General features: G+C 44.2%; 1 protein-coding gene across 4 annotated transcripts in view; it reads right to left on the bottom strand.

The window, feature by feature from the left end:
- Positions 1 to 471: 471 nt before the first annotated feature.
- The window catches only part of IGF1R (insulin like growth factor 1 receptor), a 172,338-nt gene continuing 144,985 nt past the window's right edge, over positions 472 to 27,824 (bottom strand). For 3 of the 4 annotated variants that reach the window (XM_079318207.1, XM_079318209.1, XM_079318210.1), the window contains 11 exons: positions 27,314 to 27,600; positions 25,763 to 25,899; positions 25,320 to 25,479; positions 24,204 to 24,309; positions 22,773 to 22,843; positions 20,899 to 21,128; positions 20,504 to 20,614; positions 19,724 to 19,883; positions 17,447 to 17,576; positions 13,751 to 13,885; positions 472 to 7,876 (listed from right to left, as the gene is read on the bottom strand). In XM_079318207.1, coding sequence (XP_079174333.1) covers positions 7,510 to 7,876; positions 13,751 to 13,885; positions 17,447 to 17,576; positions 19,724 to 19,883; positions 20,504 to 20,614; positions 20,899 to 21,128; positions 22,773 to 22,843; positions 24,204 to 24,309; positions 25,320 to 25,479; positions 25,763 to 25,899; positions 27,314 to 27,600 — 1,894 coding nt within the window. In that variant the 3' untranslated portion in view covers positions 472 to 7,509. The remainder of the gene's footprint in view (positions 7,877 to 13,750; positions 13,886 to 17,446; positions 17,577 to 19,723; positions 19,884 to 20,503; positions 20,615 to 20,898; positions 21,129 to 22,772; positions 22,844 to 24,203; positions 24,310 to 25,319; positions 25,480 to 25,762; positions 25,900 to 27,313; positions 27,601 to 27,824) is intronic. The other variant, XM_079318208.1, reaches the window with a different exon arrangement.

Below are 27,824 nucleotides of genomic sequence, written 5' to 3'. Positions count from 1 at the left end.
CAAGAGGCAAACAGCACAGACAGCTGCTGGGGCTTCAGGCCACCACTGAGCCTTGTTTTAGTCAACACGCTGATGCCAAGAGTCTGAGAACTGGAAACACCAAGATAATGCTTGTTCTCTTGCCACTGCCTTTTCCAGTGTTACAGAGAGCTGAAAAACAGGTGCTGGCTGGCTGAATGTCACACATGGGGATTGCTCTGCAGGTAAAAAATAACTAACAATGCTCACCTTATTCACAGGACCTGCCTTGTGCAAAACCGCTCAAATCTCAGCCATGAAGGATCCAAAAGCTCAGTGTCTCTAGATGAAAATGCTTTTGATTTCAAAGCAATGGCAGTACTGACTCCTATTAAGAGTAGCTCGATTAGACACAGCCAGAAAGGGCAGAGGAAAACCAGAGCAGCTTTACTCTTGAATTTTCTAACCTGTACTTGCCTTGCATAAGGAGCAACAAAATCAGAAACAAGCAAATGCATACAGAATTCTTTTATTTAACTTAAATCATGTAGTACTGAAACTACTAGAAAAAAGCAGAGTAAGAGAAACTAAAGGAGCCTTAGCTTCAGCCATTCAAAATAGACAAAGTTTCTTCTTTTCATAATGTAAAGAATCCCGAGTATATCGCAATAACAGGAATAAATTCTTACAACAGAATATACAAAAACATTTTGAATTTTTTTTTTATCTACTGATTCATTTTAATATAAACACAGGAATTTCTTTAGGAATAATTTATACACAGCAAGTCTTTTTACGTAATAAATTGGCCACTTTATTGTTTAATTTTCTCTTAAAAAAATCTAAACAAGAAAAATTGGAAAATGTATTTGCAACTGCATCCATTCCTTAGCACTTTCTAGTTTTTTGTCCCAGAGGTAGACAAACTCTGGCCAATCCTTTCATCTCAAACCTCACTGGTTCAGAAAACAGAAGAAGAGAAAGGTGTCCCTGTCCACAGCAGAGAGGTTGGATCTTCAAGATTTTTAAATAACAATAAATAGGGATCCTGCCTTGCTCATTTCAACAAAGCTTCCAATGGTGCTCAACAGCTTTAGAGGCTGCACACAAGCATTTAAAGTGATAAGAAATTTGCAAAGAGTTCTTCAATAGCAATTACCAAAACCACCTTCCCTCTTTCCCTGACGCAGTCACATCCTTCCAAGCACGAGGCCCCAGAGCCGGGGGAGCAGCAAACCCCGCTCTGTTTCCGACCAGTGAGGTTCCTGTCATCCATGAAGGTAACTGCCCCAGACAGCAAAGTGAAATGACCAGGTAAGATGATCCCACCCCAACCAGAGGGCTCTGGAAGACCAGGATACTGAAGATACAGAACATTTTCCCATCATCTTTACTCACTCGCTGTATACTGGGTCACAAAGCTTGGGCGGGACAGGGGAGAGGGACAAGCCATGAATTGGACAAGTCAGCGATTCCTTTTTGGCATATTGTAAAGCTAACTAGTAACTGGTACCATGGAAAAACTGATCACAGACAGACACACCCACACTCAGAAAAGTGCCCTTAAATTACATTTTAGGCATTTATAAACTACAAACATTTTATAAAATTATTCTATGTACTTACAAAACGCAATGAAACATTTAATTAGTTCTTGTAAACCAGATCTTCGTCAACTGACTACCCGTAATCTACTGGACTTAAAGCCCTATTGAAAATGCTAATTAATGGTTACTAATCAACAGAACGCATACCCAAAAAAATATATATGAGCACACACACATATGCACGCACACAAACTAGTGAAGTCCTAAGGTACTTGCAGAACCGACTGTAGGCGAGACCGATCCGGACAGGCTGATGACCAACCACTGTCACGCTCCTGGCACGGAATTTACTGCTCCAGCTGCAACGTCCAGAGGTTCAGCTGCAAGTACCAGCAGTCACAATTGTGACACCTCAGCGCTGATGCTGTCCCACAGATTAAGCTCAGGGTACTACCTCAAACTTCTGCCAAGCCCTGTGTCTCTGTACGTCCCCACTGCTGTGTCCTCTGTTTCAGGTGACTCCCCACAAACTCTGTGCTGACTGACCCGGCTGCTCCATGACAGAGGCTGCTCCACCTCTAAGCAACCAGTCCTGAACTGAGGTGTCCTTCAAAGCTCTCCTGTCTACTTGAGTTCTGTATCTTCAGCACCCCTGGCCACTCGTGTTGTTTCTACACATCATTCTTCAATCCTTGTCTGCACATCTACTCATGGGTTAAGTTGCAATATGTGGCTTTATCACTGGTTAGTAAGGAGTGGATCCCTTGCACCTTCCTCCACTGTTGTTCAGCCCAGTGATTGAATACACGATTGACAAACAAAATAAGAATAACAGGAAACAAGTGTTACTCGTACTAATGGAATGAAAAGGGTTTAAATATAGATATATATCTATATTATAGATATACATATGCAGATATATATATATGTATATATAGATATATATGTATGGAGTTACACCAACAATAGGAGTGTTGTTCACTTAGACTCTGATTGCACCCAACACCCCTCAGCAGTTCCCAGAGGGCCTGGCAGCAGCTCCCTCTGGTCACCAGTCGTCCTGGGCAAACTGGGCTTTCTTTCCTTTGCTTTAAGAGACCAAGAGCAGCATCAGTGCGGCCGCAGCTGGAACCACACAGCCCTTGGCACCAGCTGGGAGGAGCAGGGGCATCCCTCAGGGTGGCTCCACACCTTGCACCGTGCTCTGGTTTCTCCTCCCCCACGCAGCACCTGATGGAGTGGCACGCTGTGTTTGCACAGCAGTCGTGTTCCTGCCACCAAACCCCTCCTCTGCCACGGGCACTCTGCAATGCCAGCCAGGACAGAGCCACAGCCCAGCCCTGCAGCCCCAGCCCCTGCTCCCCGCGGCGACGCCAGCTCCTCATCCCACTGCATCCAAACATCTCGCTGCCAGTCGTCAAAATGCTGGTTTTCAGGGCTGGGTGGGCTTTTGTGTTTAATTTATAAACAAACTGGATTACTTTAACTTTATTCAAACATAGCTGAAGTTCTAAATAAATTTTCCATACCAGACAAGCCAGTGGTCTCAGGGAAGAACAACATTACAAACCATATTATGACTCTATCAAGCCAACATTAATTCTCAGTTGTTCACATGCACAAACAACTCGATTTACTGTCCAAGGGAAGTCTGCATGAAAAACCCATGTGAATAAAGCTATTCAAAATGCACAAAACACAACAAAAAAAGCTATGGAAACAAACAGAACAAAACAGGAATTAAGCTTGAATTGCAAACACAGAATGCAATGGTATCATGAAGGTGGTTTGGTCCAGGAGAGCTGACTGCCATCACACACATGGACGTGAGGCCTCGTGGCTGTCTTCTACTGAAGTGCTTTTTGAAATGCTTCTCGTGATGCTACGTCACTAGTGTTTCTTCCTAATGCATTGTAAAACCACCTACACACAATTCTACAAACCAGTAACTTGGACAGTTTTAACAAAACCCTCCTAGCCAGCTGAAAGATCTGAGGATCTCCAGTTGTGATAATCAATATGTGCAAGGGAGAGGAACAGCCACTGCACCCAAAGGTCACTAGAACATCATCAAACATGGAAAACCAAACCAATCTAGTGAAAATTTCCAATTTTGCTGGTTTCTCAGGACTAGGGAGAAATGCTCCCTCCAAAGACAAACTGCAGTAATTAACCACAGCACTGTGTATCCAAGAGGCTGGGTACAACTCCAAGTAGCCAAGCACCACATTACTCAGATACCACAACCAACACCTGCATGAACAGCTGCCAGAGCTGGAAAAAAGGAAACCTTATACAGCAAGTTGATGGCAAGCTCGTGTTAGTCTTGTGTGCTTTTAAACCAGTTACACACTGTCAGAGGGCAGTTAAAATTTGATGGCTGGTCCATCAGAATCCACAGTTATAATGCATATAAACAGGGTAAGAAAAGGAAACTGACTTTTTACTGGCACATTAAAAGAAATCAATTAGTTTGGAAAAAAATAATTAAAAAAAAAAAAAAAATCAGTGCTCTCATCAAACAGAAGCAGTGAAGACCAAAGCTGCATAGTTGATGTAGTATTATCATCAGGCAGCCTGTGACAGGTTTTGGTCAGGAAAGCAATGCCATTCCATTTAAGCCAATTTATTTTGAGTTCTGATTCAGCCAAATATCTTTTTGATGCTTGTGACATCTGAGCAAGAACTGGCAGGAATGACTTAGTCCATTCTACAGGACAAAGAGAAAGACCATTCCCTTTAGTATTTCTTCTGGACCTTCAAACATTGTAAACATTTGATTTCTGTAACAGATTTCAGGAAATACTCATAATTTGAAGTTCCCATATCAGGTCAGCTGCATTTCCACTCTTCCTAACATTAGCTGCTGACTCAAGGGCTGCTGTGACAGCACATTAAAAAGCCTCTGTGTTTCCTTAAAGAACCCTAAGTCAGACAACTCTTGGATTTCTCCTCACAACAGATTTTTAAAAAATGGGAGAAACGCCTTGGAATTGAGGGAGATATTCTGAGGTGACTCTGTGACAGGCAGTGACTGTTCCCCTCCAGAACCTAGAGCATGTGGTATATGGAGTGAGAGGTTACCAGTATCAACGGCATTTATTGGCTGCTGAGAAATGTGAGATGTATTTTTTTTATATACACACATATAAAAAAATAAGAGTGAGGTAGATAAATGTTTGAAAAAAAAAATCAAAAACTGTCCCCCTGTCATACTCTAAAACCCTTATCTCAGTATTTAAATTCATTATGGGGCGTCTCTACAGTGATTTAAACTGATATCACAAAAATAAATAAAAAATCCTACATAGAATACCTTCTTAATTAACTTTTTTGTCTTTTTCATTTTCAAAAGGGAAAAATAACTATGGGACAGAGGCAAGAGAAGATAATGGGACCTAAACTACACAAGCAAAAAGCACTACAAACTTTTAAAAATCTCCAGTCAAAACTAGCAATCAGTATACTTTAACTCATTGTTCTTACTCGAAAGATTTGAACATTTCCATCCCAGAACCACCTCTTCCTGCCATCGTTTGGTGGGATCAGTGCTAAACAAAGGCCTAGACTGGAACTAAGGTAAGATGAGCAACTGGTACCACTCCTTGGGTGTCGACTTCCTGACAGCCCCTCCTTCCCCTCTCACCAAGGCTTCTGCAACTGAACAAACAAGCTCACTCGTCTTCTTTTGTTCTGAGGTTTGGTCTGTGATTTAAGCCACAAGCTTGGACTTGTACAGATTTCCATAGCTGCCAACACTTCACTGTTTGCCAGCCAAGCTGCCAGCCCTGAGCTCCCCCCAGCCCCAAGGGAGCTTCCCTTTACCTGGGGGTGGTTTTCTTCACCAGGGCAGGGAAGTGCAGCCCAGGTGCCCCCACAAAGGCTTCCCCATCAGGAAGGTGAAGAGCTGGGGCTGGCTGGAGCCACCCTAGGAATGCCTGGCATTGCCAGCTGCACCTGGCACTTGTTCACAGGGTAGAAGGGTTAAAAGAATCTTTTTAAGGATCAGTGACCCAAAAGCCTGGTGTCTGCTGTTGTACCCAACTAATAATTTAAAAAGAATATGTGTGTGTGTGTGTGTCTGTGTGGGGATGGGCAGGTGGATGTGTGCCACGACCAGAACAAGCAGGGAGGGCAGGAGGGGCAGGACCCTTGTACAACAATGAATATAAACACTGAACAAGAATGTACTAAATAGTTAATTAACCTTTTGTTTCTGACCTGAGTTTGTATCACGCCTCGCACTGTAAGAGACTCACATGCTGTCTGGGCAGAGGTGAGTGGGAAGGAAGGAAAACTGGGGCTTAAAAACACCACACCACAGCACTGCCAGAGTGTTCCTGTGCAGGGTGTCCCTTCTTTCTCCTTGTCCCCCTCCAAAGCCCTGTAGCCCACACAGCCAGGATGTTGTAAAACAACTAATGGGAAAAAAAAATTAAAAAAAAAATTAAAAAAAAGGAGGAAATGTATTTATAAAAAGGCATTAAACAGTTCATGGCAAATCATATGAAAGGTATCAGTTACTGGGAAGGAGGAAGTAAAAGTTACACACTATAGTACAAAGCATAAGAAAATTTGTTGAAGTGGAAGGGAAGGGAAGGAGGGCAGACCTGAAGGTTTTCATAGATTAAATCCACAAAGATAAAGAACAAAAAAAATAGCAGCTTTTTTCTGTACAGACATATAGATGAGTATCTGAACCGTAAGAAAGTTATAAAAGTGACACAAAAGACAATGTGTATGCAAATGATCCATGGTCTAACATAGAACTGCAAGACCCTTCGAGAAGTCTTAATAATAAAGAGAAAAGGTCAACAAAGCATCATATACTTGAATCCGGTTACTGCTTTTTTTTGTCTTCTCCAATTTAAGTTTCTAGGTGTTTTTTCCTGGCAAGCCTGTGAAGGAAGGCAGGCTGCAACGATGGAGATCTCGGCCGCTTATTGTCAGGTTTTTCATAACTCATTTTTGGCAGGCGGTTGACTTTTTTTGTACAAAATGCACATGTTTGTTTAGCTCACCACTGCCAGTTTTGTCCAGAAATCACTGGGGTGGGGACAGGGGTGGAGGGAGGGCTGGTTCTTTATCCCATCCCTTTTATCTTCTCCATCACAAGAAAAAAAAATAAATCACATTTTGTCCAGTTTTAAAAAAAAAGATCTAGACAATTTGACTTTATAATTTTTCTTTTAAATACCAGTGCATGACTGAGTAGAACATATTGGTCAGGATCTGTTTTGAACAGAGCAGTTGATTACTGTGCTCCTTCCATGACTACAAAAGAAAAAAAAAAACAAAACAAAACAAAAAAAACCAAACGAAAACAACAAACAAAGAGTTCATTTTTTTTGGCAAAATTTGGCAGCGTTGAAAATGGTAACAGCCTTGGACGAATGATGGCCCTTTTTTTATTCTTTTACATGTTCCTAAAAAGATTAAAGAGCAACATTAAAAATCCAGTCTTTTTTAGTTTAGGGTTTTTTTATGTGTGGTTTTTTTGTTGTTTTTTTTTGTTTGTGTTTTTTTGTTTATTTGTGGTTTTTTTTATAAAGACCTACAGTGTTAGGCAGGTGCTTGCAGGGGTACCGGGAACCACCTGGCCTGCAGTATCTTTGATCTGATAAAAGTGCTGTACGGTTGAACTTGCACGCAGATATGTTTCCCATTATGAAGCAAAAAGAGACAGAAAGAGAAAGAAGAGAGAGGAGAGAGGAGAGAGAGACATCAGATCTCAAGTTTTCTGTTGCTATTAAGTGTTAACATTAAGAGTTTTAAAAGGCCAACTGTGTGCCCCATGACTGGAGTCCTTGACTGAAACAAACATCTGCTTGCATATTGAAAAAAAAAAAAAAAGAAAAAGACGGTAACTTGTTTACTGAAAAAAGGGTTCTCCCAAGTGCAGCTATGGCAGTTCTGAAGATCCACTGAGGTACAGTAGGCTTTTGAATATATTGTGATTTCCTTTCCTCTTCCCCCAAAGCCGTGTTGGCGTGCCGCTGCGGGATCAGCAGGCCGAGGACTGGGGCAGCGGCAGCGCCCGCTCGTTCTTGCGGCCGCCGTTCATGTGCGCGTACGGCTGCCGCTCCTCGAAGCTGGCCCGCAGCACCACCACGCCCGGGCCGTTCTCCGCCTTGTGTCCTGAGTGCTTCTCGCTGGGTTGCAGGGTGGAGGAGGGGTCTAAAGGAATGCTCTCCATGTTTTCAGTCTCCAGGTCAAGCTCCTCTGTGTCCGGGGGCTTGTTCTCTTCACTGTAGAAGAAGGAGACCTCTTTGAAGGCTGGGTCCAGCTCGTCTTTGATGCTGCCGATGATTTCCAGGAAGGAGGGTCTCATCTTCGGGTTGTACTGCCAGCACATGCGCATCAGCTCGAACCTGGGCAGGGAACACGGAACACACCTTTACTGAGGGGTTTCACAGCCACCACTGCGTCAGACCACACATTTTAGAGAATCCTTCCACTCCAAGGCAAGCCAAAGTGACAGAACCTTCACAGGCCGAGATCCCCCAGGGCTGTGGGTCCAGCCATTTACTCAAGAGTTGGACTTGATGATCCTGCTGGGTCCCCTCCAACTCACAATATGCTGTTAATCTGTGTCACATTTCCATCTTCCTCCTCATCACCCATTTACTCCCATACCTCACCTTTTCTGCTCCCTCCCACACCTCATGTCTCAAGGGTACCTGATATCCAGAACCATTTCATACTTTTATTCTGACTTGGTATTTCTCTTTTTCCTCTAAATTACTCTGTGCTTACTCAGCCATAAGTTACATGATTGCACCTCTTGGAGTATCTTTTTCAAACAACTCATCCCATCCCATCAATACTGATTTGGAAAAAAATTTGAATAGGAAATACACGCAAGGTAAAGCACTGTCTTTTTCCCCTCAAAGAAGAAAATCACATTAAAATTAATTGTAATCCCCAGCAGACTTTTGCCAATCTCAAAGCCATTCTCTAATCTTTTTATTTTAAAATTAGATTGTTTTCATTTACGGCCAGGGATGCATTAATATTTTACAGAGTGTGAGATCATCTGTTTAAGCACATCCATGATTAGATCTGTACAATGTCCCATGCTGGCAAAACAAAACCACAAAATGAAACAGTAATACAGACATAATGAAAACAGCATTTTCATGACACAGCAAAATTGGATATTCCCAGGAGATCGCCCTGAGCTTTAAACATAACACAAGAAAGGATTTCACCGTCTGTGAAGGTGGAATAGGGATGTCTTCTGTTAACACAGCGCAGTAATAGGACAAATTTAAATAAGAAAAGGAAGATTAGCATTAATTCTTCAAGCCAATCCTCTGTGTACACATTGCTCAGAGGAACATGCTGTGTGGAGGAAGTCACTGCTGGCCAAAACTACTACTCTGTGCTAGAGTAAGAATGGAACTAAAAATAAAATAAGGCCAAGAGAGATCTCTCAGTTAAGGTAATGCATGGTCTCTGCCTCACCTGCCAGCACTGGCACCTGCAGCCCCAGTCAGACCCCCTTGGCTTGCTGGGGGCTATTTCCCACCTCTGCCTTCCCCTAAGCCAGGTCACCTGAAGTTTTACCTTCAATTCTAGAGAACACCACAGTATTCCCAACTTCCACAGATTTTTCATCTTTTCATTAGCTCTCACTGCCTTGTGCCCTCAGTTTACCAGATCTCTGCATCAGTGTGGAAAGATTTTATTTTTGAATTAAATAGACAAAGTCAAAACGAACAAACAAATTCACTCTCTTTTTGTATCAAACCTAAGTTCATCCCAGACTAATGTCCCTGCTCTGGAATAACCTTTCCACAGAAAGGTTATTCAGACTGACACTGGGCTGGAGAACCCTGGGCTCTGCAGCCCATGGTGGGTCTGGAGAGAGCTCAGGAGCCCTGGCCTGAAACAAACCCCAGCAAAGCAAGCCCCTGCCCAGAAACTCGGGAAATTGGGAAATACTGCTGCACCTCCAGTGTGTTCTCAGCTGCCAGGAACCAGCAGACAGGGCAAGTGTTTGGCTGTGTTTGGGCTGCAAACACTGCTGAGTGCTTCAACCAAACCCAAAGCAATCTTCACTCAAGTGCATCTGAAGTGCCCAACATCCCTGCCAGAGCTCCACTGGCAGCGCTCCGCCTGAACAAACGTCAGCCACCTGAGAATGGCCTTGTGACACCCAACAAGAGCTGGCAAAACCAGTCTGTGCTGGGAGAACTCCCCGGGTACTCAATGCTGCATTGTAACCGCACGTAGACACGTAAACACTGCCCAGCTCCTGCTTGTTTTTGAGTCTGAAAAGCCTTTCAGAGCAAAAGCGAAGCCAGACTATAAAACTGCACCGTACCCTCACCCACAAGGGGGGAGGAAAGCTTGAGACATAAATATATAAAATCCATTTCTGTTACTTCATTGCTGTTTCCCTTCCAGCTGACTGCTGTGTCCCTGAATAGAAGCTTGGCTGGAGCCAGGAACTCTGGATATTCGCTGGCGCTGCGCCCCGAGGCCTAAGGGCAATGCTAAGGAGATACCACAAGCAGCGGAGTAATGCATGTGACATCAGCACAAACAAGGACATGTGATGTTTCTTTTAAGCCATTCCAGATTTAAAAACCCTACAGAGTTCCCATAAAAGGATTTTTTTTTTCCTTTTTAACTGTGTGTGTTCGCAGGCCTTGTTTACATTATCTTAAACAAAATAAAAACCTTTCCAATAGACAATGGAGGAATTTACAGGCTGTTAATACAACCTGAGCAGATTTATAAAGTACGTTCCTGACTGGTGGCAAGTGAGCTCCAGGGAGCTGGAGGCACCACCATGGGTTAGGGGAATGGCCAGCATCCCCTCTGTGCATCTTTTGCTCAGGGAGCTGAGCAGAAACTGAGTTCTGTTTTGCACCAAGACAATAAAAACAAAACAAGCAGAAAATGGAAAGTTCCTATAGAAGCTGCATTCCATCTGTGCTTTGCAATACACTTGATTTGGTGGGGAAAACCTCCCCTGCTGGTGCTGTGTGCTGCCAGTGCCTCTGCAGAGCAGACCCTGGGTTCTAAGCAGGAACAAAGGGAAATCAGCACTGCGTAAATAGTCTACAATGCATGTGGGGGAAGCAATTCTGCTTCAAAAACAGAGTGGAATTCCAGCCTCCACAACTTTTAAAAGCCCCATGGGAACACACTGTCTGAGAGCTTCAGCTGTACCAAAGCTCGGTGCCATGCAGCCGTCACCTGATGAGCAGTGCCACAACAATGGGAGGACATAAAAACATCACTGAGTGCACAGGAAGAGCAGAAAAACAGCAAAGCTTCTCCTGGCACCGTTGTACTGAACCATCTGTCTTATTGCATGGTTCTGTCTGCACAGCCACACGAGCTATGCCAAGAGGGTGTAGCATAAACACAACTGAGGCTTGTTTCACCCTGTACAAGAGTAAAGAGCCTCCAGAAATACCCTCCCCTTTGCTTTGCCCTTTTCACATGGATTCACCACCTCCCAGCCACAGGACAACCCCCTGTAAAACCCCCCTTTGCCCAAGCATCCTTTGCCCTGCACAGCCACACTGCAGAACCAGCTCCACCTAAAAGCTCCTGACCCACTGCTGCCAGGTCAGGGGAGCACAGGCACAACCAGCACGGCAGGGATGCAGACTGGAGGCTCTGGGACTGGAGGGTGCAGGGTTGTGTCAGCATCACATCACCTGCACAGCTAAAAATAGCAGATTTGGTGACAGCAAATCTCTCTGTTCTCATCTACACTTCCCCACAGCAGTTACCTCCTCCACCTGTTCTGGAGGTTTCTCTGTCAGCACACTCTCCTCTCTCCACAGACAGATCCACTGATGTTCTGACCAGAATTCCAGTTGCTTCCAAGTCAAACTAACTTAAAGAACAAAGTCTCTGTGCTTTTGTAGCTACCTTAAGACACAGGAGCATAGAGCTCCCCTTTTCACCTCCTTCCAGGCAGCACCAAGCCCAAGTGACCTCCCTGCAGCCAGGCTTTGCTTTTGGGACATCTTGAGTTAATATCAGGACAAAAAGAATAAAAAATAACTCCTACTAGCACAGACATGCCAAGAAACCTGCCTTTAAACACAATCTTTTAGCAGTCTCCAAAAAAAAAAAAAAAAAAAAAAAAAAAAGAGGACCCCTTGGTTTACAAAAGGTTTCATAAAGCACTGGAGAAAGCAGTGGCCTGGAACATGCTGGGATGCAGGGTAAGATGCCTGTGCAGTTTCAGGGCTCTTAGACACTGTTAGAAACTGTTCTGCCCATGTCCTAATTTTCCTGTAGGTCCCAGCTGAGAAGGAGGTTACTGGGCTCTGGGGAGGACCTCTGCCTACAGACCAGATCTGCCCTGCCAGCAGAGTGTGGGTCACTGAGGATGGCACAGCACTGCCACAGCATCCCAGGCAGGGAAAGAAGTGAAAATATGCAAAGAATAAAGCACCACAGGAACCTAAGAGGTTTTCTGATTGCCAATGTGCAGGGAACAAAGGTGAAGGTCACTCCTGGAGCTCCCTACTGCTATTTCTACAACTGCCTATTTGAATTTCAGCAGATTTGGGTGTCTGTACTAAAAGACAAAACAAGCTGAAAGAGAGCAAAAGCAAGTCACAATAAGGTCATACTTTTTTTTTTTTTTTTTTTCCTTTCTACATTTGGGATAAAGCCAAGATGTTTTATACTCAACTTTATCACTAAAAAAAAGCAAACCAAAAAAAATCACCACTAATGTGGATGTGCCTTAGGTCTGAGTTCAGCCCCGCTCCTTTTTCTGACAGAGCAAAGCAGCACAATTCAAAGGCAGATATTTTTTTATTCTGCACCTCTGCACTGTCAGGCTGAATCCTGCTGGGCAGAACCAACGTGTGAACAGCTTCTCCACGAGGAGCAGCACAAAGAAACCTTGGCTGTTACACACCAGTGTAAAGATTTGCTCTGCCAGATTTTAACCAAGTTCTCCCAGCTCACAAGCCAGGACCTTGAAAGTGGACTCATCCAGCAGCAACAGACCTGGAGCAGAGGAGATTCCCTGAGGAGGGGGAGGAAGGAGAACTGGGTGGGCTGCAGCAGAGAGCTGCTGGCCTGACTCCCCTCCCAGCCCTGCTCATACCACACACACCCCAGCTTAGCAGGGAATTTCTAGTGCTGGATCTCTCCCCAGAGAGTGTTCTCACTGCAGAGGTGCTTTCTCCTGTGAACCCAGGGAGCTGAACCCATCACCATCCTCATTCTTCCCCATCTGTGCCCACCCCACTACAGAGCTCTGACCCTGTTAAACAATGTCCAGTCAATCGACTGCCAGGAATTCTCCACAGCATCGGAAAGGGAAGGAATGTGAAACCAAGGAATCACATGGCAGCTACACCTCCCCCTGCATATACCACCCACCCCCTCAAACAACAAAACAACACTGCCTGTCATCTGAAACCACAGCCAGGCCCCAGCCAAAAAAGCTATTTTCCTAAGAATCCCAAGCAGCTGAGGCCCTTAAGTGATTGTATCCCTTCTGTGGGCCTCCAACAAATTTCAATAACTGCAAGACACAGTATTTCCTTCCCAAAAGTCAGTTTGGGAAATATATCAAAGCAATAAAGTCTGAACAACTGAAACTGCTGTACACAAAGGCCAGCAGAAGTATTTCAGCAATGTAAAGCTAAAAACTGGAACTGCTGCTCTGCATACCCTCTGCTGCTGTGAGGCTTTGGGTCGATCCTGGGGCAGGGAGAGGTTTTTCTGTGGAAAATCTCATCCTGTGCTTGCAGGGAAGGAAACTGTTAGCAGGGGGGATTTATCTCAATAGGACAAGTACTGTGACTGAAACAGCAGATCCAACCCAGCTTTGGATACACTGATTTATCTGTTTACTGAACTAAAAAGTTGAAATCCAGTGCTTAGACACCTTTCAGCATTGCTCTTTTCTCTCTTTATGCTCAACAGAATTACTTTAAGCAGAAGAGATATGATTTAGGCACAGAGCCTCCTGATGTAGCCAATTTCACTTATGAAGTGACATTTTTATTAAGCCTAATTTTATTCAGTAACACAAAGCTTGGATTTTGTTTGCTTATTAGAGGAGATGGCCCAAGGTGAGATTCTGGCCACAAGCAAAGCTGTTTACTGGAATGTCGGACAGCCATAAAATACTGGATTGAGCAGCCCCTCTCACTCTCTAACAGCCCCTCCAGTGGTAGCTGGCAGGAGCAGAGGCTGCAGGGGTGAGGAGGCACAGGCTGTGCCTGCAGGGCAGGGGTGGCACTTACAGCATGTCAGGACAATTGTCAGGCTTCTCCAGCAGCCCCCCTTCCATGACGAAGCGCAGCACCTGCTCGTTGGTCATGCCCTGGTACGGCTGCTCCGCCAGCGTCGCGATCTCCCACAGCACCACCCCGAAGGACCTGCAGGGAAAGCACAGTCAGGCCTCCAGACACCTCACAGGGCTGCAGTTCTGGCAAGATGCTGAGTGCTGGGTGTCTGTAGGGATTTTCTTTTACCAAAGTAGTCCAGCTGCTCAAAAACCACGTGCCTGTGGTGACAGTCCCTCCCTCAAGAGGCTGCTGACTTCCAACACCTCTGCTCTAGTGAGAAAAACTCAGTTACCCCTTTGTGACATGCATGTAACTATGTTCTTGAAACAGTGCTTCCAGCTCCTTCCAGATAACTACAAAGAACAGCAGAAGTGAAAAAAGCAGTTTGTCTAATAATAGGAATTGATTACTGGCAATGGAAGATAAGCGTAGTTATGTAATTGGGTAGTTTGGACGTAAGTATTGACACTTTCTAAAAATATCTCCATTTAAAATTAGATTATTGAGCAGACACAGCTCAAATTGTCTGCCCTGCACTGAAGAGTCATCTACTTTTAGAGCTGCTGGGCAAAGAAGGAAAATCTCGATGCTGTCTGTCTTGTGTGGTAAATGCTGAGTCAAGCTGAGTGAAAAACACACAGTTCCACTGGGGGGTGTTATGAAAACAGGAGACCAGAGTCATTAGCTAGTTATGGCCCAGTGGTTTTATCTTTCAGCCATCCCTGGGATCTAAACTGGTTTGCATCTGGAGCCAGAAGCCACAAACTGCCTTGCAATTGTTTTCTTTTCAGGGGAGGGAGGGACAGGGGGTCAACTCAACATTTGGGTGCCTTTGAAGCTTCTTTGATCACAGCAGGGATAACGAGGACAAGTCTTGCACACCTACTTGTCAGATTATCCTAACAAATAAACTCAGGTTGCTCCTTCCAGGCAACTACCAGCCCTGAAAGAATGCAAGATGCTGAGGATTTATTTATAGAAATCCATCCTCACTCTGAACAGTATTACATTAATTTTAAAATGTCCTCCTTCCCTAACTACAACAAAAACAGCCCTGTCTAATTACCTCATTCTTCAGCCTGAAAAGCAATAAAAGAATGAGCTGCTAACATAAAGCTCCACCCTTCAAACCTCCAGACACTCTTCCTTCCTGCAGTTGCCATTTCACCTTACAGCTTATAAATCCTGGCCTCCAACCACTCAACAGGGTTTTGTCTTTTTGACATCTTGGCTTCTAAAACTGATCTCGAAGAACATGGAGCTACATGTCACAATATCTGCCCAGAAAGGCAGGAAAAACAATCTCAACCTTTTGTTTACTGTTTGATGCAAATAAATGGTCCCCAAAACAGCCAAGCTCCACAGTTTACACAGAGCAACTTCAAATCTGAATCAACAGAAGGATTCAGGGAATTTTTCCTGGCATAAAGAGACTTCCAACGTCTAGTGCTGATGTAAAAGTCACTGAGAAGGAATGATCCTTTTAGCCATAAGCAGATCAACTAAATGGACAGTATTTCATGACAGTGTTAAGTCAAGTTCCACTACATTTGGAATTTAGATTGAAATTTCTCTGTAGCTGTGGATACATGTTCTAAACAAACAGCAAATTTCTTGTGTTGAGCCCATTTTTTTGTGTCTCCAGAAAAGTACACCCTTGTGAACCAAATTTCAGAGTAAATCACTTCCAACAATTAAGATGCCAAACCCTCCCAAGGAGAAACTCTGAAATACCCATGAGTACTGTCAGCCTCCTCTCCATAAATAAAACAACTTTTTTTCCTCTCTATGCTTACAAGTAAAAATCTGTCAAGATTTTACTGCTCCTCCTCTTCAGCTTTCCAATCCTGTAATCAGTAAACTACTTTCCAGGCCAGGATATTCACTCAGATTGTCCCTCTGATGAACTGCAATACTGTTTGCACAATCCTGCTTTGCACTGAGCAACCAACAAATGCCAAATCATGGAATCCCAGGATGGTTTGGGCTGGAAGGGGCCTTAAAGCTCATCTTGTTTCACACCTTGGACAGGGACACTTCCCACTAATCTTGGCTGCTCCAAGCCCTGTCTAACCTGGCCTTGGACACTTCCAGGGATGGAGCAGCCACAGCTTCTCTGGGCAACCTGTGCCAGGGCCTCACCACCCTGAAGAAATTCCTTCCAATATTCTAAATAATAAATAATCTAAATCTCCTCTCTTCCTTGTTAGGGAAACACTCACGTACTTCCTGTAACAACTACAGCACTCATTTACATCTGACACCTCATTTGGTGTCACACCTAGGGGTTTTCTGTTTGGAATTGGAGTTATATTTAAAGAATAACATCACTTAAGAGTCCCAGGCTAAAAGAAAGCACGTGTGGGACACACATGGAACACCCCCACTGCTCACCCTTCAGAGGCAATGGCTGGACCTGAAAATTCCTGTTGTGTGGTAAGAACAGGCAACTCTGCCAGCTCCTCACTCCAGGCTTGGTCAGTTCTGCATCTGGGGATCTTCTAGTGATATAGGCCAAATTTCTGTCTGCTTTGTGAAGCCATTACAAGTCCCAAAATTCTTTTACTGAGGGACTGCCAAAAGCATGCCTGCACTGTTCCATCAGATAAATGGTTGATACAGGGCTTCCCTTCAACTCAATGTGGTTGTTTTCATCTGCTTCCAAGTCTGAGGGTTACTGGATTCAAAAGTAAGTTACTAGCCATATGTAAAATAAAATTTAAGCATCATTCTGGTGCTTTGCTTTTTCACTTAAATTCCTCTTAGGAACTTTTTGTTCAGAGCTGGTGCTGTGAACTACAGACCACTGACTTCAAACTCCTCAAGCTGCTCAAGGAAAATGCAGTTTACTCCTGAAACACCATTCCTACTGACTTCTAGACATTTGGAGGCAATCAGCTGCCAATTCTGTAACAGATCAGCAGTAAAAACATCTTGTTAGGAAGGCAGAGAAACCATAAAAGACAGAGGAGAGGTTTTGCCAGTACACAACCATCTTCTGCCAAGTCCTCCCTACCTATCTCCAAAAGCTGGGGGGTGTGTGGGGAGTTGTTCCAGGGGATTACTTCTCCTAAGTACACGCCTCTATTAATAACTGCACAGATACAGCAAGCATGCAGTGTGCTTTGAAAGAAAACCCTATTTCTCCATCTTGCAGGACATAAAACAAGCAAACAAAGCTCCAAATGGAGAGGGATATGCACAAGGGAGAACTCCCCAAAAAAGCCTGCCAGTGTATACAGCCCATCTGGGGGAAAGTGATGCTATTTACACAGAAGGTTTTGATGGAAAAGCAGGTCAGCACTAGGAACCTTTCTATATTCTTGGCAACTTTTGATGCTTTTCTTGAAGGAGGACAATTTAAAAAATGACAACTTGCTCTTCCAGGTGAAGGTAATGTTTTTCCCTGCACAACTGATTTTACAACTAACATCAGGAAGCATGCCGCCACCTCCAGTTTTGGAAATCCATTTAATTCTGCTTTCCCTGAGAGCAAAATTTAACCTCAGGAGTTCCTGCTGAAACATGAACTCATAGAACAAGAGAGTTGAATGGACAGGAGAAGCAGCACAGTTAGTTAAGCCTACTAAAACAAGAAGAGAGGCTAGAAAGGAGGAGTTGAAGCAGTTTTTCAGAGCCCTGTTTTGTTACCAGACGTCGGAGTGGGTTGTGAAGACTCCATCCTTGAGCGATTCCGGGGACATCCAGCGCACAGGCAGCAAACCCTTCCCTCCCTTCCGGTAATAATCCGTCTCGTAGATATCTCTCGTCATGCCAAAATCTACAAGGTACAAACACTCTGAGTCTGTGTGAGAGAATGATGAACACTTCCCCTTCCCACAAGGCAGAGAATCACACTTGGGTGTGATGATCTGTGCTGTGCTCCCACGACACTTGGCTTTGCAGACACTTCAGCTGCTGCCTCGGGGCTGGTGACCTTCCCTCCCAACACCAACAGACTGCAGGGGTGACATGAATGCTTTAAATATAGGAATGTGAAAAGTTCCAACATTTTTGCTCAAGCTTTACAGTAAGATGAGTCTTCTGAAGGTCATATACTTCACTAATTGATCCCCAAATTCAGCAATTTTCATTTTTTTTAAGGAGCTCCTTTAGAACTTATAACTATTGTGTTTAGTCGAACAATCTCACATGCTGAAGGAATTCTCTTGTTTTTCTTTTTCTTATTTCCAAAGATAGTTCCCAGTTTCTGTACAATATTTCAAGTGCTACAGAGGATTATGCTGTTCATTTGTGATTAACACACACTCAAATATTAAAAACATACTACCAGTTTATACCCATGCTTAGCTGTAAATTCACAAGCACTTGCAAGACTTGGATCTAAAAATGTTCATTCCCCTGACTGTAAGTCAAATTTAGTTCAAATTTTTCTCTACAATCAGCCTGAGACAGAACTGCTGGGTCTCACACTTACCTATTGAAACCAGTTACTGCTTTTTCAGACACCAACCAAAACATTAACAAATTAGAGGTCACCAGCTGACCTCTATATTTAATATCAGTTGACTGATATTAAATGCTGTCTGATGACACACAGGGCAAAATCCATTTTACCAACACAGACCTGTGACTGCCCCCATTTTTTCCCCAGGAACTGTGTACAGAAGTCCCCTAGCTCTCTCAGCTGTCACCAGGCTGTGGTGAGTGACCAAGCAGGGGTACCAGGGACAGCAGTACCCTCAGTGATTGTGACTAAAACCCATCTGTGCAGCTCTTCCATCACTCCCACACAGCAGAGTGACTTTATCCTGGCTGAAGATTCTTTCAAAATGTAATGCAAATAAGAAACAGACACACAGTGAGCACAGAGTAGTGTGGCATAAAGCTCTTCCTCTGAGATCTGAACACTCTGAGTTGGTGTGTTCCAGCCAAGATGCTTCTCAACTGTTTCTGCATGAGGGGATTTTCAATGGTGCTACATAAACAAGAGCAGTGCAGCACATTTACAAAATGCTTTTGGAGTAACCATGAACATGTTAAAGGGAAGAAATGCACCATATCTTCTGTTTACAGAATTGCAAAACAAGCTGGTGGGGGCAGGAGGAGAAAACTGGAATGGGAAGGATTTAGGCTGACTTCCCACAAACCTGCAGAAAATACACAAAATCCCCAAAAGATCTTATTTCCTAATTAACTGACTCAAAATGAAATCATTTTTGCTTTCTCCCAAATGACAGGATTACTTACACAAATTATCAAAATAGCTGAGTTAAGCTCAGAGAAAAAGAATTAGTTTCCTACAGCAGAAGGCTGTTGCTATACATGTTATTTTAATATGCACAACTCAAAAACAGCCAACAGCTTAAAATCACTCTCTCTGGAGAGAAGACTGAAAAAACTCATCTGACACTATTTTGGAGGGATGGTGAAAGGAAAAAAAAAATTGGTGATCTAACAGCAGATCAGAAGAAAAGCCATTCAGCTGTCTGGGAAGCAGAACTCCAGTTTAGACTGGAAAGCACCCAGCTGAAGTCATTCCACTTCCAACTCAGATATGATTTAAAATAATCCTAAAATTCCAATTCTTGAATCAATAAACAGGAGGTAGAATTATTTCTGTGCAGTAACAGAGACATGAATGACACACCAGTGGTAACTACACCACCCACCCAGATGTCTGCAGCACCTGAACCTAAATCACTGCCTCACCAGCCCTTTTTAAACCCACATGCTGTTCTGTTGCCTCACTGGAACAACAGCAAGCAGAGGTATTCCAGAGGTTTCAACTCAGTGTTAACTGCTCACAGGTCTTAAATCACAGCAAGTCTTCACAGGGAACATATTTCATTCCGCAGACATTCAGACTAGAGCTCAGCCACAAATAAATAAATAAAGAAAAAGCCTTCTAAGACACTGATGTTCCAGGATGGCTCTATGAGCTGTGTAAGAGTCAGGACAGCCCACCTCCAATTTTGACAGTGAAGTCCTCGGCCACCATGCAGTTCCTGGCGGCAAGGTCCCTGTGCACGAACTTGTTGGCGTTGAGATAGGCCATGCCGTCCGCGATCTCCCCTGCCATCTGGATCATCTTCTTCAGCGTCGGGGGCGCCTGCCCGGGGTTGTTCTGGGCAACAGCAAGAGCAAGCAATCAACAACCCCATCCATCCTCTTGGGTACACGCTGCCCTCGTGGTCTGTTCCTTTAATTTATCCACATTGGAATTTCCAGATTGAGGGCAAAAGCTGCTGAGCTCATTTTCTACATAGGCTGCTATGATTTCAGTGGCAAGTGACCTGTGTGTCATCTTTATCCTTCAGAGCCTGTATCACATGTTAGATTTTAGCTGTTAGACTGATGGCCTATGCATGAGAGTTTGCACAGGAGCTAAGATAACAGATATTTACTTTTCAGCAGGGGCAATGGGCAGGCCACACAACACGAAACAATTATCCTAACACAAGTTCTTAAACCAGCCAATTTCTGTAACATTTTGATGAGGATGGTAAGAAATCTAATGCAAATCTAGAGAAGGGGACTTGGTGACACAAGAAGAGATCTATTCCATGTGGCACCCTGGGCTGCCTCATGAAAGAGCTGCTGGAGATCACACAACAGCTCATGTTTTGCCCTTAGACTGAAGGAGAAGGGCAGGAAAGGCTAATTGCCTGCTGCTTCCAACGTGAGGCTGTCTTGTTCAAGATGATTCAAACCGAAGAAATAAACATCCAGCAACTCATGACTCACCTCTGTGTCTGGCCTCAATGATCTCAGGTAACTTTTGAGGTCCCCACGTGTCATCAGCTCCATGATAACCAGTGTAGGCTGGCCCTGAGAAACAACACCAAGCAGCCGAACCTGGCAGAGGAAAAAAAAATGTTCAGTACAAGTATACAAGTGCAGCTAATTATCATTTATTCACATTGATATGCAGTCTTGTGGGACCCTGTGGGAAAGGTCTGAATGTAGATTTGGTTCCATTTTCTGACTGGGGTTTCAGGATAATATTACAACACCGTGCAGAGTCAAAGCTAAAACCCCAAATTCCCAGTTCAGTCAGGACAGACGTGCCCAGAACAGCCTGGTGTCAATGAGCACCAGGGCTGGGTGAGTCACAGCCTGGTCACACCTTCAGCACTCACCACATGGTGACAGTTGAACTCCTTCATCACCGAGGCCTCGTTCAGGAACTCGATCCTCTCGCGCATGCTCGCCGACTCATTGACCGTCTTGATGGCCACCCTGGTCTCTGGCTCGTCCTTCACCACTCCCTTGGCAATCCCCTCGTACACCATTCCAAAGGAGCCCTGCCCCAGCTCCCGGCACATGGTGATCTTCTCCCGGGGCACCTCCCACTCGTCTGGGACATACACTGAGGGAGAGAACAGCCTGTGATGCTCCACTGCCTGTGCTGGATCACTCCCTGCCCCACTGCCCCTGCTGGGATCACTCCCTGCCCCATTGCCCCTGCTGGGATCACTCCCTGCCCCACTGCCCCTGCTGGGATCACTCCCTGCCCCATTGCCCCTGCTGGGATCACTCCCTGCCCCACTGCCCCTGCTGGGATCACTCCCTGCCCCATTGCCCCTGCTGGGATCACTCCCTGCCCCACTGCCCCTGCTGGGATCACTCCCTGCCCCACTGCCCCTGCTGGGATCACTCCCTGCCCCACTGCCCCTGCTGGGATCACTCCCTGCACCACTGCCCCTGCTGGGATCACTCCCTGCCCCACTGCCCCTGCTGGGATCACTCCCTGCCCCACTGCCCCTGCTGGGATCACTCCCTGCTCCACAACAGCAACAGCCCCAACAGCTCTGGTGTTCAAACCCCACACAGAATGCTGAGACCTTGCAGCATGTGTGCAAACAGGTCTGTCCCATACAGAGGCAGGGGGATCATGGCATACAAATAAATCTGAAAGAAAGGTGGATTTGAAGCAGCCTCACTATGGTACTGACATACTGGCATAGAAATAAGGAACCTCAAAGCACAAAATCAGGGTGGGAAGAGGCTCAAATCAATGCTTTAGGTTATATCTTTTCTTGGAATCCTTGCTCTGCTAATTCTCCCAGACAGCATCAAACATACTTGATCATCTGTATCAGTTCAGTGTCTGCTGTATTCTTTATTAACACTGATTTTATGGCTAGAGGGAAGCAGACTCTGATCCAGCAGCTCTTTGCATGGCTCTATTCTGATCCCTTGCACACACACCATTGCACCAGCAAAGGCAGAACTTGCTGCTGCTGCTGCAGGTCTTTGATCTGAGGCAGAAGAGAGCTCTCAGAAGGTGACTGCCAGGAGGCAGGACTGCCTCAGGCAAGAAGACATCCAAGTACTCACTGATGCTTCTGCCTATCAGTCACCAAAGGAGGGGACAGTTGTGTCACATGCTCTGCATGGGTGAAATGACAGAATGGAAACAGAGGACTGTAGCATGAACAGTGACAGACCTTTAACCCCAATGGTGTTACTACAAAAAATAACAGTAAAATAGTCTCCTGCCACTCTGGGTAAACCCATTCATCTTATGGGGACTTTTGGAAATACTATTTCAGCAAGAATTCTACAACAGCAGCACCAAACCATAAACAGAAAAACTGAGGCCTCAAGGACATTTGTCTGACGTTGTGATTTCTTTAAATAGCGGGTTTGTTTCAATAGGGCAAAACAGAGCTTAAAAGGGCAAACATGAATGACCACAAATTCATTCATCCTTCCTTCATTCCAGTGAAAACATCACTGGAAGAGTAGATGATAACCTGAAAGTGAAACTAGTGAATCTGAATTTGCCTCAGGTGAATAAAACTATAGGAAAAAAACAATTCAAAATTCAATAGGCAAGTGGCATTTACATATTAGCAACTGTGGATACCAGGGCTGTCCTAATAAAATAGGGCAAGTGGCTGTACAGAACATCTTTCAGAGTTCCATACTAAAAGTTTCATACCTTTCCCAGTCAGACACCAAGAGAACACAGGACAGTAAAAGCATCACAAGTTCAGGTCACACTCACCGTCTGAGGCACTGAAGTACTCGGGGTTCACAGAAGCATAAAGTACCCCATTGCCCAGTCTGTCACTGTTCCTGTAGAAATATTGGAGTTTATTTCTTTGATCTTTAAATCTGAGTATATTTCAGACCATCTCTCCTACAGCTTTTGCACTGCTTGCTCCATCACAGAATATTATTTACTGCATGTGGAGTTTTTCAGACAAAGGGGACAAACTGAGATCTTATCTACCTCACACAATCAATGGGAACACAGGCCAGAACAGCTTCCCAGGAATTCTGGAGTCTTTTCTACATCAAATCAGCACCAGGAAAATGTAAACACAACATTATTTTAGCTGCTGGGTAAACTTCTTTTAGAAAAAGTAGTTATATTTTTATACAACCAGTTGACCTGTGGCTCAGAATGCACTTTACCATCATCAGCTCTGCTGTGGGAGTGAAGCTTTCTAGCAGAAGACAAGGCTCTTTTTAGTGGGGGATTCCATTCAACTATTTCCTAAGTGTTTCTAATATTTTATTTTAAAACCACACAATGCCATACCTCCCAATTTTACTGAGCTGACTTTCAGAATAAGACATGCAGTAAGTGCACTTTGAGAGCTTTTGAAAGAGACAGGCTCACAGAGAAAATATTCTTCTGTTAGAACAACAGTTTAAACAAGGAAAAATAATTAGGAATTTCACCTAGGAGAGCCTAAGGAAGGCAAAGCAGATATTGTAACCACCAGAGAGAAAGCCCTTTCTGGAGAGTTTGAACAGAACTGGCACCACTGTCTGCAGAACTACCAGTGAATTAGAGCTGGAAATCATGGGATATTCAATGAGCATAATTAATGTGAGAGCAATAAAAAAACCTCCATAGCCAGAAAGCTGCAAGATTGAACATTTGTACCGCTATTAAGTTCTCATTATGTGTTTCAATGAGATTTAAAAAAAATAAATCACTAGTTACAAAAAACAAAACTGAGGAAAACAAATTAACAGAGTCCTAATGACTGCTCTTGCCCAGGATGTAATTTTTTAAGTGGATGTAAAAACTTCAAAAAATTTTACATAATTTGAAAAAAATCAGATTAACCTCAATGGGACTAACTTTTTGTGATTTCTATTGACCAACATTTCAGTCAAATCTTCTGATTATGCATGTCCAGTGTGTGCTATCACTGCCCCACTGGCATGCCCCTCACAAGCCTTCCTCTTCCCACTCAAACATGATACTGCAATAAAAACCCTCCTCATATCAGCAGCAGCAGCCAGATGCTGGTAACTTTAAACCACCTCCTTTTCATACCAATGAGGCAGAATCTACCTCAGCCTCTCAACTCCTCTGAATGTCATTTCTCTTTTTAATTTCTAACTCACTCCATGGGCACAGATTTGAAAATAAACAATTCCCCTCCTGCAGATTTAAGCACCAGCACATGGAACTCACCTCTTTTTGTTAAAGACATAGAGCATTATCACCAATCCCCCAAGGATGAGCAGCAGAGCAATTGGGAGCACAATTACCAAGTGCAGGAAGTTTCCATAGTTTGCTGCTGCAACCAACAAGAAAACAACTGTATCAGGGTTTCTATAAAACCTCTGTTAACAAAGAAACATTCAAAACCCCCTCAGTGTATTTCCATACAGGGAAGAAATCAAAGTTCTCATTTTCTTGTCTGATGTGGAAAAAACGTACTCGGAAACCCTCCCTGACTGCAGATGAGTGAAACAAGAAAGCAGACACTGAAAGGCATTAATTTTTTACAGAACAGTGTCTGTCTGGGCTTTGTTTTCACAAGCTATACTTAAAGGACTTGCATTCCTCAGTGAACAATATCCAATTGTTCACTTGCACAGTCACCTTTTTTCCCACCTTTTGTTCACCTTGCAGCTGCTTATATTCAGAATACACATGCATGCACTTTACTACCAATTGTTCAAAGTTCAATAACCAAAAAACCAAATGGGATAAAAGATGGAGTTGCAGTTTTCTGGGGATATACTTGCTCTGCAACTAAACACAGAATATCTTAAAGAGGGTCTCTGTGGTTATGTTCTTCCAAAATATGACTGCCATTGCCAGGACCACCATTAACCTTTCATCAGGACACTTTTTTTTATCAAATGCCACTCAGAACAGGACAATTCACCAGCCAAAAATCTACACAAATGATTTATTTCTCCAATTATTTTGCAGTTTTAAGCAGGTTAGCCTTGTTGCCTGTACAAGTTTTGAACATGGCAAAATGTTGTTGTAGCTAACATCGCATTCCCAACATAGCTGCACATCCAGGAAGCCACAGCAGGGTGTTCTCCACACCCACACCTGGCTGCACCTCTCACTGACACCCAAAGCTGCAAGGGAAGGACCACACCTCACATACCCCTCCTGGCTGTCAACACTTCCCAAAAAAATGAACCAGAGAAGAGCTTGCAAAGAGCCATCAGAAATTAAGAGGAGTGTTCAGAGGCAAGAGGCTCAGATACCCAATCACACAAACATCAGGAATTATTAAAAAGACAATAAACCCCCAATTAAACAGACTATAAACACTTGTCTTACATTTGGGCTGCACATAGAAAGAGATGGGCTCAGTCCAGGACCCATTCCCAGCTAAGGAAGTGGCCTGAACTCTGGCTGAATAGTTTCCAGGGTTCAGGTGAGTTAGTTTAGCTCCTCCAAGCTTCTTGTATTCCTGTCTGGAAACACATTCCCGCTTCTCCTAGAAGAAAAAACCAATTTACACATGTTATTATCTTCACATTCTGGAGAAAGCAATATAGCTGCAGGATAAGCTCATTTTTATAAATAAAAGCCCCACCTGACCAGTTTTACTTCAACCACCATAAGGAATTTAAGAATTCAAAGGAAATGAAGGAAAGATGCTGGCAGGTGCTGGGTGTCTGAAACCACAATTTCTGCCTGTGCAGCACTACACAGAAGCATGTTAAGATCCTTTATTGTGTATAAATTAAGAGTTATGAGCAGTAATGTCAAATCCTCACCTCGCCGTGCTGCCCATATTTGATTTCATACATCAGGATCAGCCCATTTGGATTTGCAGGCTCCAACCACTTCAGGTAGACAGTATTTTCCTCTTTTGCTTCCCATGATACTGTTCCTGGAATGTTATCTGCTCCCTCTGTAAAATATTTACAGGTATTGTGAGAGGAACACCTATGACTGAAACAGGAACTTCAGCAACAGTTGAGGAAAATGGAAGGTTCATGATATTCTTCAGGTGCAGAAGCTGAGAGCAGCAAGAGCCATTCAAATCCAGGGAACAAACTCCACTGGCCAAAGGCCTGATGGAGATTAGCTCAGTCTGAACTACTGGTTCCCAGAAAATCAGTGCAGAGCACACAGCTCCACCAGGCATGGGCTCTGTGTGACAAAACACCCTGGTTATCAGCACATGATTCTTCCTTCCCAACTCTCCCCAACACCAAAACAGCAAAGGGAGCTATTCCCACCAAATGGCTGCAAAGAGCTGTAAACACACAATATCTGCCTCACTGACAGACTTTCTCAAACAGACATAGGAAATTCATCCCCATTTAAAATAGCCTCAGTAGCAAGTCAGGAACTGCTTTATCCCTATTTGGCTCCTAATAATTTTATGTGACTTATTCAAAATTTAACAGGAATGTGAGTGTGTTTCAGTCTGGAATGAAAAAATACCACCTTCTCAAAGATCTCAAACATAACAGAAGAAAACAGGATTGTTTAGCCTTTAGTTTTCAGAGGAATGTGCTAAAGTCTGGGAAGAGTTCTTTCCTTTTCCCTGATCTCAAAATTTCCTTATTTCCTTGAAATAAGCAATACTTTTTACTCTTTTTACTGACACAGCTGGATCTGGATTATGATAGCCTTTCCTTCCAGAAACAAAACAAAATTGCTACCATTCTGCATCCAATATCCCCAGACATCTGCTGGAGTCAGAAGCTCATTGCATATGAGCTTACACTAAAATCATCTCTATTCTTCTCAGAAGTACAATCTGCAAAAGTCCCAAAGACGAGCACAGCATTCAATGCTCCCTATTTGAAGTAGTCTAGAGGCCAGGGATTGGGCACAAAGAAACACAGTATTCCTCCTGTTCCCAGGCTGGACAAATGCATGGTCGTTCTGTGACAGAAGAAACATTTGGCAAACATTCCCACCAGCAAAACTCCAACATCTGCAAACAGTTCCAAGTGAACACAGCAAAACCAAACATTAGCAGAGAAACGTTGCTGTGGCTCTATTCAGCACACTGGGAGCTGAGGAACAAAACCCTTCATCCCACCATGTCTGGGGGTCTCACTTCTATTGCTGGGAAACAGTCTCTCCTAATTATCCTGGCAGTCAACTTCTCCCTTTCTCCAGCCCCCAGCACAGACTCAAACACATCACTCAGTACACACATCACACCAGTCAAGGACATGAAACAAAAAAATCTACGCAGCTCCAATTTATCCTACACTGCAGGTTTTTTTACTACACCCCATTGTTAATTCTAGCTGGTTTGAGAGAGCTTGTCCCCCTGAGCTGATCCCTGCCCCACGTGAGCATACCTGAGGGCATCGTTCTGGCAAACACGAAGTTGGAGGCGCTGCAGCCGAGCGTGTCGGCCTCGTGGTTGCAGCTGTGAATATCGATGCGGTAAAGAGTGAAAGGCTGCAGGTGGGAGATCACGGTTCTCTCCTTGCCATCCACCTTGGTCTCAAAGAAGGGATATTCCACCTCGCTCTCCTCCGTGTCGGAGGCGTTGCTGAAGTGGTCGGTGCCGGTGGCGTTCCTGCTCCGGGTGGCCAAGGTGGCGTTGGCGATCCGGAACACGTCCCTCCGCTTCCGGTCAGGCCTGAGGAGCACACGGGCACAGGAAAGGGCTCTTGAGAGAAAACCCACTGCTCCACAGGGAAATGTGCCCAACACCCCAGCAAAACAGGCATAAAAAAGCTAAATAAAGGAAACTGCAAAACAAGAGGAAAACGTTCTCTCAACCTGAACCTTCCATGTGTCAGCACATCTCATTTCTCTCTCTTTTGGTCAGGAACCAACCAAAACTCCGAAGCTCACGCTGCA

The sequence above is a fragment of the Erithacus rubecula genome (assembly GCF_903797595.1).
Source record: "Erithacus rubecula genome assembly, chromosome: 14".
NCBI classification, from domain to species: Eukaryota; Metazoa; Chordata; class Aves; order Passeriformes; family Muscicapidae; genus Erithacus; species Erithacus rubecula.
The sequence above is the reverse complement of the archived record's forward strand: the minus strand, read 5'-3'. Positions and strand labels throughout refer to the sequence as shown.